The sequence below is a fragment of the Perca flavescens genome, chromosome 13, assembly GCF_004354835.1.
Source record: "Perca flavescens isolate YP-PL-M2 chromosome 13, PFLA_1.0, whole genome shotgun sequence".
Taxonomy (NCBI): domain Eukaryota; kingdom Metazoa; phylum Chordata; class Actinopteri; order Perciformes; family Percidae; genus Perca; species Perca flavescens.
The window spans coordinates 26,269,209-26,283,348 of record NC_041343.1 but is presented as its reverse complement, the minus strand read 5'-3'; the positions used below and the strand labels follow the sequence as shown (position 1 = coordinate 26,283,348).

The 14,140-nt window shown below is 40.5% G+C and overlaps 1 protein-coding gene across 1 annotated transcript in view; it reads left to right on the top strand.

Moving 5' to 3' along the window:
- capn5b (calpain 5b) overlaps positions 1 to 14,140 on the top strand; it is a 53,272-nt gene that overhangs the window by 15,629 nt on the left and 23,503 nt on the right. Inside the window, exon 3 of the mRNA XM_028596148.1 lies at positions 10,471 to 10,602. Within this exon, the coding sequence (XP_028451949.1) occupies positions 10,471 to 10,602 (132 nt within the window). The remainder of the gene's footprint in view (positions 1 to 10,470; positions 10,603 to 14,140) is intronic.

Below are 14,140 nucleotides of genomic sequence, written 5' to 3'. Positions count from 1 at the left end.
TTTTGCAAGCGCACTAAAGATCTATACGTGACAAACCTACGTCCTGCCGTCATCACATACGTGAGCTACGTCTCCAGATACTTCTAACTGATTGGTTTGTTGAAGGGCTTCCTCGTCCTCTCATATCCTCTCTCTGTGTCGGAGTTTTTCCAACTGACTGCTACTCTCTCCTACTGACTGCTGCTCTCTCCTACTGACTGCTGCTCTCCCCCTACTGACTGATGCTCTCCCCCTACTGACTGATGCTCTCCCCCTACTGACTGCTACTCTCTCCTACTGACTGCTGCTCTCCCCTACTGACTGCTGCTCTCCCCCCCTACTGACTGCTGCTCTCCCCTACTGACTGCTGCTCTCCCCCTACTGACTGCTGCTCTCCCCTACTGACTGCTACTCTCCCCCTACTGACTGCTGCTCTCCCCTACTGACTGCTGCTCTCCCCCCTACTGCCGCGGCCCTTTCTGTTTTGTTGTGATGTTGAGAAGCAAGACACGGGAACTTTCTTTCTGGAGCATTTATTCAGAGACAAACTGAAACCTACGCTGTACATTTACCACTTAACAAATAAACTGCTGATGTATTCTCTGCTCTGATAGCCGACAGCTGTCTTCTCTGAACGCATTCACCGTCACTCTCTCTCACTAAGCACCTTAAAGGAGCTTCCCCGGTCTTGTAACACAAGGAGAGCCTGCCAGAGCTTCTTGTATTTGGTCTAAAAGTCCGAACCATCCAAAAAATGCTTTCACACTATAAACGAACCGGACCATGGTTCAGTTTGGTCCGGACCGAGACCACCTCTTTTTATCGGACCAAAATTTGGTCTTTTGATCCGGACCGCGGTCCGGGGGAGGTTTCACACCTGTAATTTTGGTTCGGATCAAACTAAAAAGTCCGAAAGTCCGGACCAAACGAGGTATGTGTGAAAACGCCCTTACTGTTGTCTGTATTAGAGTCAAGTCAACAGTGTATACCAGAATAATATATACTGTGGTTAAGTAATGATACTTACTGTTGTCTGTATTAGAGTCAAGTCAACAGTGTACACCAGAATAATATATACTGTGGTTAAGTAATGATACTTACTGTTGTTTGTACTAATATAACAAAACAAAAAATATACTAATATAATATAGTGTGTGATGCAGTATGGAGAACAACCAAGTCCCATATGAACCCAAGAGACTTTTAGTGCAGCTGTTGATGCTCACTACAAACAAAACTTGCAGATGGTTGTAGTCTGTAGTCAGCCATACAGTAGGTAGATCTGGAGCAGATGGTTGTAGTCTGTAGTCAGCCATACAATAGGTAGATCTGGACCAGATGGTTGTAGTCTGTAGTCAGCCATACAGTAGGTAGATCTGGACCAGATGGTTGTAGTCTGTAGTCAGCCATACAGTAGATAGATCTGGAACAGATGGTTGTAGTCTGTAGTCAGCCATACAGTAAGTAGATCTGGACCAGATGGTTGTAGTCTGTAGTCAGCCATACAGTAGGTAGATCTGGAACAGATGGTTGTAGTCTGTAGTCAGCCATACAGTAGGTAGATCTGGAACAGATGGTTGTAGTCTGTTGTCAGCCATACAGTAGGTAGATCTGGAACAGATGGTTGTAGTCTGTAGTCAGCCATACAGTAGGTAGATCTGGACCAGATGGTTGTAGTCTGTAGTCAGCCATACAGTAGGTAGATCTGGACCAGATGGTTTTAGTCTGTAGTCAGCCATACAGTAGGTAGATCTGGAGCAGCAGGGTGAATTCTAGCTATCATGGGTTGGGGATATGACACACACAGATCAACAGGGGTCAAGCCCCTCAGCCCCAACTGGATGAAAAGAACGGGAAACAAAATACTTGTTTTTTCAGTTCAGTTTGCTTTGTATTAATTAAACAAATAACTGCTATTTAGGGACAAATAAGAAAGCATATCATTTCTAGATTTGTTTTTATTATAGTGGTGAAATTGTACTTAATGTTACAACTTTTTAAACAGACTGATATGAATTCATCATTTTCAGACTAATGCTATATGAAGGAATGAAGATGAACAACACAACCTGATGCAAAAGCTGACACAAACAATCCAGTTTCTGGTGTTCTTTCAGTTATATTACAGTTTAGGTTCTACTACTGGCTCTAACATGAAATCAGCCAAATCCCAGGAACATCGTTAACCAAACGAGGAAAAAATACAAAGTGAGGTCATCACATATACACATACAGTCCGTCATATGTCGTTCAATCTAGCTATAAAATAAAGAAAATCTATTTGTTTATGGACATCAAAGCTAGGCTATATGCTAGCGCCATATGTTAGCTAGCTAGCTAGGTGCTTAAGTTATGTTACTCACCCTCGTAGTTGTGGACATAACTTCATATGTCCCACTTCAAAGCTTTCTCCCGTTTCCTGATGGGTGCAGGTGAAAGTGCGTCGACCATTCTGTGCACATTGTTGACATATACTTATAATAAAGCAATGAACGGCGCAGGGGTATATAAACTTGGTTACAGTTATCGGTTACAGTGCAGCCGCCCTCAACAGACGTTCTAACGTAAAGTGAACGCACCCTCAACGGGGCAGGGATCATTTCATTGGTCAACACTACAGCTCGCATTCTATTGGTTGTTGACTTTTGGCAGGGTTATAACACAAAAAAATCCAAGCGCGCAGGAGAGATCCGAGAGCAGAAAATTTGCAAACGAGCAGAATCAGCCTGAGTGCGAGTAGAAGGTTCAAAGCTGAGAGCAGGAAATCTGTCCAAACAACAACATATCTGAGTCTAAGCAGAAAGTTTGAGCACAAGCAGAGCAAATCTAAGCACGAGCAGTGACTATTTGAGTGTGAGAGCAAGAAATCTGAACGTAATATCAGTGAGAAATGCTCTCAAATTGAAATAATGCGCTCTTGACTAATGGCAGTAATATAACTCCATAGGGACCTATTCTTTTCTGTCATATACTGTATACAATGTTACAATGTCAGATTCTCATATTAAACATGGCCAACACTTTAAATATTAAGGATAAACGTCGTTAAAAAAGTAATCCCTGTGTGCAAAAAACCTCAGATTTCAAACCTTTCTGAACACTCCACTTTCTACAGCTTTTTCTACTCTCGGCTCAAGCTGACGTAAATCCCTGCTGGATTTCTTTATGCGGTCATCTGCTCCAGGCACGTACTGCAGCGTTTACATCTGCTACATGTAGCTACATGCTCACATCAGTTGTGTGGTTTTTGGTTTAGAAGCCTTTATTGGTGATTTTTCAGGGATGAAGGTACCGCTATACTCCGTTATAGTCAGTCCCCGGCTGCAATGATGGTACAGAAACGCCTAGAGCACAGATGCGGAAGACCCAAAAACGCTGACTAATCAGAGCAGACTGGGCTTTTTTGGGAGGGGGCTTAAAGAGACAGGCGCTACAACAGAGCGTCTCAGACCGTGGATGAATACAGGTGCGGCAGCCATGGGCAGCAAAGTACTTAACACATAAATAACATTTCCTGATATTATTATAGCGTACACTGCACACACAGTAGTCCTGTCTCGTGATAACTTTTATAGTCCGACAGAAAGTGTGATTAGTTTCGCTTTCATTTCTGATATTTTACACGTATGAAAGGATGAATACTGTGGGCCAACATACCTTAGTGTGATTATAGGTGCATGTGAGTGAATACTGGCATGCAAATGAGTTTCCAAGTGTCTCAATGCGCTGTACGGCCATTATTTAAATCAATCGTCAATTTGCCTGCGGAGGAGAGTACCAACGTTAATCGGCCCTTCTCCTGGCGACTAAACAACACTAAAAACACCTTTCTTTAGTTTTTATAACTGTTATTCTATCATTATGACAATATAGGCATGTGCAGCATATTGTAGGTATAAAGGGAAGGGCAGGGCAGGGCAGGAGGGAAACATAGCACACACATTACAAAATCATTTTTTTAATCACAACTTTAATGGAGTAGGCTATGGCGGTTCTAGTGTTAAAGCATGTAAATATGTTCTAGTAGAAACAAAAAATACAAATATAAGTATGAACCTGAAAATGAGCATAATAGGTCCTCTTTAAAGTTTAGTTGTGAAAGCTGTGGTAACAACAAGGAAGCCACAATATCACTTTCCTTCCGTCCCTAGGACTTCAATCTGTCGGAAATTGTCTAATATATTGATAAAGAGGTAAAATAAAGGCAAAATGTGATGGGTTAGCTTTAATATCTCTTTAACATGTAGCTTTGTTAAGCTGTTTAGCATCTACCCTGATAGGCCTGGCCACGTTTTTTTTTCTGTGCTTCTCCAACACAGACAAATTGCAGTGATGTTGTTGATTTTAACTTTTAACTTTTTATGGTATGGATTTTAGGGCAAATTAATTTGAGAATAAAAAACAAATATACAATGACGAATACTTTCTACAATTAGATTTTTTATTTAGGTCCTGTGGATCTTCACTCTTCCCCAGTGGTGGCTCTGGTAATAATGTTTACTACGGGAAAAGCTCAATCTTTGGTTTGAAAGCAAGAAACCTCCATCTCAACAAGACTTCGGTTGGATTGCTGTGCTCTCATGTTTGCAGATAAAGTGCAAAATGTTTTTAATTATTTTTATTTTTATTTCTATATTTATAATATTTTACACTAACAATGACTACATTTTTCTCACAATGTGAATGTGACAATCAGAGAGGTTGTGTCATCATTGCCCCCCCACACCCCAGAGGTCGATGGTGTTATTCTTGCTCAGATGCAACTAGCCGATATTTATGGCTGCAATGAAGCTGCAGTGGCAGAGCATGCGAGCATAAAGAGCAGGCTCTAATGAAATGCTCCCCCCTCTCTCTCTGTCTCACATTGTCTCTCAGCATGTCTGTCTTCCTCCTGCTGCCCTTATCCTCCTCCTCCTTCTACTCCTCCTCTCCCCTGTATCTCTTCCACTGATTTGTGTTTATTTATGTCTTGACCAGGCTAGGGTGGGGCCATATGAAGGTATATGCTATGAGATAATGGGAATTTTTCAGCTGACAGAGAGTTTTCTCTACCATTTATACCATGGGAGCTGTCCCCTTTATTGTATCTGATTGTATCCGGTTATTTTGGGCAGACATTTTTGTTGTTTTAAGGGTTAAATTCAGTTAGTCACGGTGTGTTGCCACAGCCATCCCTGGCCTTGTGTTACCTTGTGTTAAAACGCTTCAGTGAGTTTCATGCAATTAGGTATTCAGATTTTAAACTTGGGAAATGATAGCACTGGTATCAGATCATCACTCTGTATCGGTAATCACCCTGTGTTTCGGTATTTGTTTTGGTAACAGGGAGAAAAAGTTGGATCAGTGAATCTGATTGCTCTATGGCAGTGTTAGATTAACTAGATTGTTTGCATATGTGATGAAGTACCTTGGGTTCTGACGTATTTAAAAGATCATTACAACTTGGATTATTTTCGAATTTTTGGCCATCGTTTCTCTCTGTTGTGACTTTATACTCAGCTGCTAAGATCTAGGAACCCTGCAACATCACTAAAAACAAGTCAGACAGAGCCAAAAAACATGAACTGTTAGACAATCAGACAGGTTTTTATTTTTTTTAAACGGGTTGGTCAGCTTTACTTGGAGAGAAAAAATGAGGTTGAACTTAAAATTTCTGTTGTAAACATCCATCACTTACAGACCAAATTCCTGGTTCACCTTTGACCTACTGTACTTAGTGTAGAGTTCCTGTGTAGTGACATCACCCATTGGTTTGTGGAGATCTGCTATGAGTCATTGTTTGCCGTTACGGGCGCAGCCATCTTGGTTGCGGATGTGACGATTTTAGACGTGAGGGAGGAGCCATAGACTCTTGGGCGGAATCTGACTGTGACTGTCAGTAAGCTGAGAGTTGCTTACACTCTACGTTACACACTGACAATCTGGATGCAACTGCTGCTGAAAGCTAGCCTACATAATTCGAGGTAACATTTAGCTTCGCTAGGTTTAAAATATATCATTGTCCAATAGTTATATTACATATAAGACAAGCCACAAATTATCAATCACATCATAGCCACGCCCTAAAACACCCCCTGCTTTATCGTCGATTTTAAAATCAACAAGACTATATTTAAATAAATGAACATCATTCATTTATTGCAGAAGACTTAAAACTAGCGATTGAGACCATAAACTCATTATGAAAATGTTTACTGAGGTAATAAATCAAGTGAGAAGTGGGTCACCTTCTTATAGACTTCTACAGAAACCGACCTCCTTTTGCAACCGCATGTTTTGCCACCTGCTGGGATTCAGATAGAATACAGGTTTAAGGCACTTCCGCATTTGCAGGACTTTGCTGAACCGGATGCTTTGTCCATTAATATTAACAGTATATGGCAGTGAGGGACTCGCACCAACAATCATATGTGCTCATCTTTAAGTTTACTACTAAATAAAGTGGTCTAGATGATTTGGCTAAACTGTTTGATCATTTCATTGCACGTTCCTTGCCCTGTTAGTGACTTAGTTGTTGCAATGCCATGTTCCCATCTCAGCAATTACTTTTTGTCAATAGCAATGTTATCATAACCGATTTGAACTGCTGATAAAAAAAATAAAGCTATAATGAACCAGAATCTTCACAAAATGTACTATAGCACCATATGTATCAATATTACAATATATAGAATTACCCATATTGCCATAGAATATTGTATTCATATCTCCCACCACTCGTCTTAACTGATGAGAAATGAAATGTACGATCCTTTTATCTGATGCCTTCACTGTCCTTAAAAGTACCCTGTGGAATTTGTGGAGCAATGTTTTTGATGAGCTGAGCGCGGCGGTTACGTGATATACATTCCTGATATTCCCCCGATCGACACTTGGTGGCGCCAAGGCACTCAGGCAGAGAAGGAGACCAGGCCCCAGGAAGTGAGACGTGCTTTGAAGCCAATTTAACACATGGATGTATTATATGACTGATTTGACATAGCGGGTAAACAGTGGAATTACAACTTACGTGTCCATCACATGATGCCATGGGGCCCAAAAAGACATTTTCCCATAAACTTACATGGCGAATGAGACGTCTGTAAATCAGTCGATACATTTTTTTGACCATCCCAACCCCCGCAAAACATAGTGCAGAAGCGGCGCCGATCATCCAGGGAATTGTACGCAAGGAAGTTGAACTTTTTTGGCTTCATGCGCCATTGAGCAACTCTCATAGGAATGAACGTTTCTCTGTCGTGAACGCTGTATCCATGTTCTTTATACATCCATGAAGGAGACTGCTAATTAGCAACATGGATGTAAATAATGCTGGCTTTAAAAAATTGGCTTTGCAAATGTTTTGTGTTGTATTTCTTAGACCTCAATGATATGCATGTGAGTTTTGGTGAGAAAAACTGAATGTGTTTACACCCTACAAGGATCTTTGAATTCATACTACTAGATTCCACTTTTTGTATTCTGTCTTTTTGTGCTTGTGGTTGGTTGTGTGCTTGGTTGTATGTTTGCAAGTGTGCCTCTCACAGCCTGATGGATGGTGCTGCGGAGTGCTGTGAAGCTGGTTGAAAGGTTCTCAGTAGCAGGGTAAATGATTAGGCTGTGCTCAGCCACAATATTCACATTACTTCAGTGTCTGCAGGGCTGGGCAGGAATCGATACTTTATTACTCTTGCACCTAAGCCATTCCCTGGATGGCAGGCCGCCACAGGGAGCCCTCGCCACTGCTCAGACTCCACCAATCAATGCTGTCGCAAACGGGTAAAAAAAAAGAGAAAAAAAACGTGATTAGAGATCTTAACTCTGGCACCGGTCAGACAGAGATCTAAACATTGCCTCACATAGTTGTGCCGACTTGCACGTACAGACCACAGACGCATGTTTCAGACAGGAAGGGCTTCAGTGCTGGTTGTTGTACTGGAGGCCTCCAGGAAACACTGCAGTAGCCTCTGCTTCTGATTAAAAGATTGCTTTTGCAGCAATCAGCTTTGCAGAGTCAGCAAATTACTGAGCTTGCTTGTGTCCTCTGTGTGTGTGTGTGTGTGTGTGTGTGTGTGTGTGTGTGGTCTTTCATTCCCACACTTGAACATTCAACATAGTGTGTGTATGTGCTGTGATCAGCATTTATACACATGACATTGGAAGGCTGATAAAATTACTGATGTATATGGTTAAAGCAGGATATGGGGGCTAACACATTCACACTGACATTCACACCTTTGGGAAATGTCTCACCTTCACCTCATGTCTGTAGACTGTGGGAGTAGAGAAAACATCTGTTAAAGAGAACATAAAAACAGCTCAAATAGAATAAGACAGGTATGAAATATATACATATATATATATATATACAAATAATAGTTACAGTGCAGTTGTAGTACAAAGTAGGAAAGAGTGCAAATAAAAACAAAATATAAACAATAAAGATTATCACAGGTTAACAGGAAAGTGTCATAAATATAACCACCTGGTACAAACTGGTTAAGGCGCAAATCCAAAATATATACAATGTCAAAAGGTAAACAGTTAATAGTAAGGATCATTAAAATAAATAATGACTGATTGCTATCAGGTTTGTGATCTGGATTGTATGTGGCAAAGTGTAAACATGGATTGTACATGGATACTTGAAAGTTGATAGGAAAAGTGTAAAGATGGTCAAAACATTCACAAGCTGTGGTTATCAAATCAGTACTGACTGTCCAGTTGTTACTGTAATAAAACAGCAGTTGTTCACATAGTCCCAGTGCGGATGTCTGCTGTGTATGCATTACATGAGTAAACGCTCACGTGCATCCATCTCTCCGGCTCTTTCCCCCTCTTTTACTTTTCTAACCCTAGTTGAGTGCTGCAAGTGTGTAGAAATAAAGAGCTGTTAAGTGGTGCTGTGCTTTCCGCTGTCTGTTGAGTAATGGCCGAGGTGCCCATCGACCCGCCAGTCCCATAAAGCAGAGAGAACTGAAAACAGACTGTTCACAGCCAGACTCACTGCCTGCAGAGCTCTGCAGGCTGTATTAAAAATTAAGTTGTTCTATATTTTATATTGGGCTGATGTTAACCTTTATATTAAAAATGAGATATTGGCCTGTCACTTAAATGATGGATGTGATGCACTTTGTTTGGTTTGTATTCAACATTTATTGTAAAATCAATAGGATTTGATGTGACATTAACCTCAGATCGAATGTAAGTATGGATGCACATGTTTTACCAATACTATTAAGTGACTATCTAAATAATATTTCCTCACTAATTATTATTTTATACAAACTAAAATGTTCAATTATTCTCACATTTTTACTAAATAAAACAAAACAAACACCAAGGATAAACTGTACATATACTGATTTCATAGAAGAAGAAAAACTTAATTTCATTACAACTTTAATGTACTTTATATTGTTTTATACTGTATATTTTTGAGATATTTAGTTCATTTTGAGGCAGCACAAATTAGGGCAATATATTATATATTTTATCTCGATATCGTGATATGAGACTAGATATCGTCTAAGATTTTGGATATCGTAATATCGTGATATGACATAAGTGTTGTCTTTTCCTGGTTTTAAAGGCTGCATTACAGTAAAGTGATGTCCTTTTCTGAACTTACAAGACTGTACTAGCTGTTCTATTATTTGCCTTTTCCCCACTTAGACATTATATCTACAACACTGATGATTATTTATCTTAAATCTAAGTGTGAAGATATTTTGTTAAAGCACCAATTGTCAACACTAGAATATCGCTGCAATATCGATATCGAGGTATTTGGTCAAGAATATCGTGATATCTGATTTTCTCCGTATCGCCCAGCCCTAGCGCAAATAATTTTTTACTTTTTGGCAAACCCCCCTCGTTTGTGACATTAATGCTGAAGAGCAGCCTTTGTGTGTAAACAAAAGAGTAGAGGACAGCATGTCTCTCTGGAAATGGCTAGTGTCGGAGCACAGCCTGTAATACTCATCCCACACATTACCACAGGAACCACAGGGTGTCTGATTGTGTGTGTGTGTGTGTGTGTGTGTGTGCGTGTGCGTGTGCGTGTGCGTGTGCGTGTGCGTGTGTGTGTGTGTGTGTGTGTCAGCACAGAGAGAGCACCATGTTGTTAGCTGTAATAGAGGTCCGTCTGTACAGATTTCATAAATGTCTCCAGCCCTCCCACACTTGGGCAGAAGATCATGAATATGATACGTGGGTGCATCAGGACAGATGGTCTTTTTCGGATTCATGAATTTGCCTCGATAACCCATTTCAGCTCCTCTGTGTCTTGTACCGTGTACCGTACACAGAGTTTATTAATCATATACCCTATTTCAGAGGCTTTTCCTTACCCTGCAAATAATATCACATATTAGCTCAAAGTAAGCACCTTCAATTCTATTCATAGAAAACGTAATGCCTCAGCTTGACTATAAAATGCATAATTTACCAGTGTTGAATCTCAAAGCTACCACACACTAAACTATTCTGTGTCTGTCTTTGGGAGTGTAGGAGCTGTGTGAGGACCCTCACCTGTTTGTAGATGGCATCAGCGCACACGATTTACATCAGGGACAGCTGGGTAACTGCTGGTTTGTTGCGGCATGCTCGAGCCTGGCCTCCAGAGAGTCTCTGTGGCAAAAAGTAAGTGTGTGTTTCTTTGTTTGTGTATATGTGTGTTTGTCTGTTGTCCATTTCTTCTTCTTCTTCTTCTTCTTCTTCTTCTTCTTCTTCTTCTTCTTCTTCTTCTTCTTCTTCTTCCTTTATTTAGAGCACTAGACCAAAATGTTTAGTAAATCTCATACAGGTGTATCTTTGAGTTGCCTAACATCATCTGTTACAGTAAAAGTTTCCCAACGCAAAGCCACACTGTTAAAGAAATATTGAAACACTTTGGGAAATGCTCTGTTTTGTATCAAAAGTCGACGAGACGAGTAAAACAATATCAATCTCAGGTCTGTGTGTTAAGTAACTGATCTGGAGCCAGGAGGTGGTTAGCCTAGCTTTGCATCACAACTGGCAACGGGGAAACCGCTTGCCTGGCTCTCTCCAAAATGAAAAGGCCTGCCTACCACCACCTCAAAAGTTAACTAGTTAACCTGTGTCTTTAATCTTTACACGAAGAGAATTGTAAAAACAATTGGTGGCGTTATGGGAGTTAACTATTTCTTAGTGAACAACAGCCGGGCGGAGTGACCGTGTGCAGATTCCTAGAGTGACACAGAGGTTGCCAGGATTGGTACCATGGTGCCTCCACAGAGACCAAAACCTGTGCTCACCGACCAAATAAGATCCCATTTTAACACAGATATCTTGAGGTAAGAGGTCAAGGGACCCCTTTGAAATGGCATTGCCAGTTTTCAGCCTAACTTTAGAGTGTTATTTAGCCCCCTTCCCAACAACCTAGCATGGAATGGCTGGTACCAATTAATGCCTTAGATCGTCTAGTTATATATCATACCAATACCCTCATGGAGATCGTTACAGCCTCCTATAACCGTAATGTTGGCTGAGATCACTGACGGTCCCGCGGGTCTCAAAGGGTTAAAAGAACACAAATCAACACTGTAGCTTAGTTTATGGCTGACATGCTTATATCATGTATCTAATGCTCATTATACAAATAAGAAAGTTTAAAGTTGCACTATGTTGTGCTTTGCTTTTTTTACTTGTGGTGTCAGCCTGTTGTTGTTTGCTTGTGGTCAAAGAAAGCCACACTAAATGGGCGAAATCCCTGATTCTCCCATTCAGTCAGATAGCTCTCTCTCTCACTGACGACCTCTGCTGCTGATTCAACATGCTAAGTCGGCTGAACAGCTGCTAAGGAGGACAATTTCCAGTCAGGCATACCACAAAAACTTTGGACGAGGGTTGGCCACATATGCTCAATGACTCAACGCCACCCCTACAACCAATAATCTACTGTTTGAAAAGCTAAAATCAAGTAATTAAGCTACTTTTTAAAGAAACTGTTTGAAAAGAGTCAAGACCTTTTAAAACAGGACCATTTCTAGTAGACAGATATTAGAAAAGAGTTTTTTTCCTGCACAAAAGTGCATAAAAGGCATTTAAAAAAAAGGACCTTTCTATGTATTCAATTGTAATTATTCCATATTTAGTGTTTAAGTGTCCATTAGGAACCATTATGATTAGAAGTTAACGCCAGAGGACTCATTACAGCACCGCATCTCAGCAGACTCCATCAGTCAGTAGAAGCCTGATTGGTATGTTAAAGTAGAGTCTCCCTGGAGCGGCTGGAAGCACTAAGGCTAGATGGATGTCCAGGCTAGTGAATGTGTTTTTATTAGTATCTTTTTTTTTTATTTCACATGGCTAACCAGGAGGGAAGTGTCTACAATGTTTGTAATGCTAGCAAGGGGCAGGCTCAGAGGAGAGAGGCCAGTGTAGATGGATAAATGATTAAATGGAGATATTGACAGACAAATACATGGATAGATAAAACCCTTTCAAGCATGTACTTTGTTACATACATACTGGCATTTTTTTGGTTTCATCTTTAAATAGTTTATTTACACATTTCTTTATCAAGGCTCAAGTTTGAACTAAGAAGATTGATACCAGTCTCATGTCTGTGCATTAACTGTGTGTTAGCTTAATGTAGCATAAAGACCGCTTGGATGGTTCTGCCCAAAGATTCAAAATATGCTTGCCAACACCTCCAGTAGTTACACTTTGTAATAACTATCGACAGCCCAAGTAAGTCTCATTATTGTTGTTGTAGTCTATATCCTTGATGTTCATTTTCCGGGATTGCCCCCGTGCAGCAGGACATTCCGCTGGATGTATGTATTTTCCGTTTCCTTCTGCTTTCTTTGTGTTGGGATTTTACATTCAGTGGATTAACGAGGACTATTATTGACTGCTTCTCAGATCTCTGCAGGGTAAATCAAGACAGCTAACTAGACTATCTGTCCAATCTGAGTTTTATCTCACATAGGGTGACCAGATTTCCCGGAGCTAAAACCGGGACACTTTGCACGTGACCGTAGTGCTCGTGCACGCACACGCTTTTTAACGTGAACATGTGCCAGCCCAGGTCAGACATATCCACAGACAGTAACTTCATTATTTTGATCGTAGGCTCCTCATCTAATAATAGTGTTTTTTCCTGTAAAATTAATAAAAATGCAGCAACAGCCTTTTTCAGTTTAGTGTGAGATTTATGTTGAGATTTTTTCTAAAAAAAGATTCTTTGAAGTGTTATTTATTCCAATAACACCAAAATAATTAAAATTATTTATTGAAAATTTTGAGCATAACCACTTCATTTTCTGCATTCTGGTGAATTTTTATGCATACATTTCTACCTTTTTCTGAATCAATGTATACTGCAACCTGCAAATATCTGTAGCCTAGGCATCATTTAGGCTACTCCTCCTTCCTGTTTGGCGTCTTTTGGTGAGGAAGTAACCTCCTTAAATGTGCATATGACAATTATTCACCTCAATGATACATTAATTCATTTTAATTTATAATATACCCCTGGACTGTAATATTTCAGATGTGTTTGAGCAAGATTTCTGCTCATGTCCAAAACTTTGTGCACCTTCAAAATACAGTATATGTGTTCTCTGTGATTTGGAGGAGACGATGAGTCGTGACATTGAGAAAAATAAAGTTAGGTTAGTAGAGAAGAATAAATAATAAAGTCACTATATTTCAGAAACTAATCTATACCTGCACCATATAGTCTGCTGTGCATTACGTGATTGCTCTGCTGATACAGCAGATCTCAGACCTCCTGATTGACACAGAGTCCCGTTTGGTCATGGTCTCTGAATGAGACAAATAGTTTAGCTAGAGAAGTAACTGAACGCTGCTCTACATCGGAGGTGGAAAACGGAAACTACAGAAATAAACGGGGCACAAACGCAACACATCTACCGCAGCATGCCCACCGCTGAGCGCATCCATGAACCTGAAGCTGCGCTGCAGTTGACAGAAAGAGTGGACACAAGCAGGTCTGCTTCAGAGCTCCGTGTGTCTGAGTCTGAACCATAGACTGGAAACATCACGTCACAGGAACTTCAAACTAAATCATTTGCATTGCGCTCCTAAACTTTGTGTTAATGGCATAAATGTAGGCTATTACACTGATTTGGCTAGGATTCCTCCCAAAACGTCACCCGGCTTTCCTCACGGAGAGACGGTTGCTAGGTGA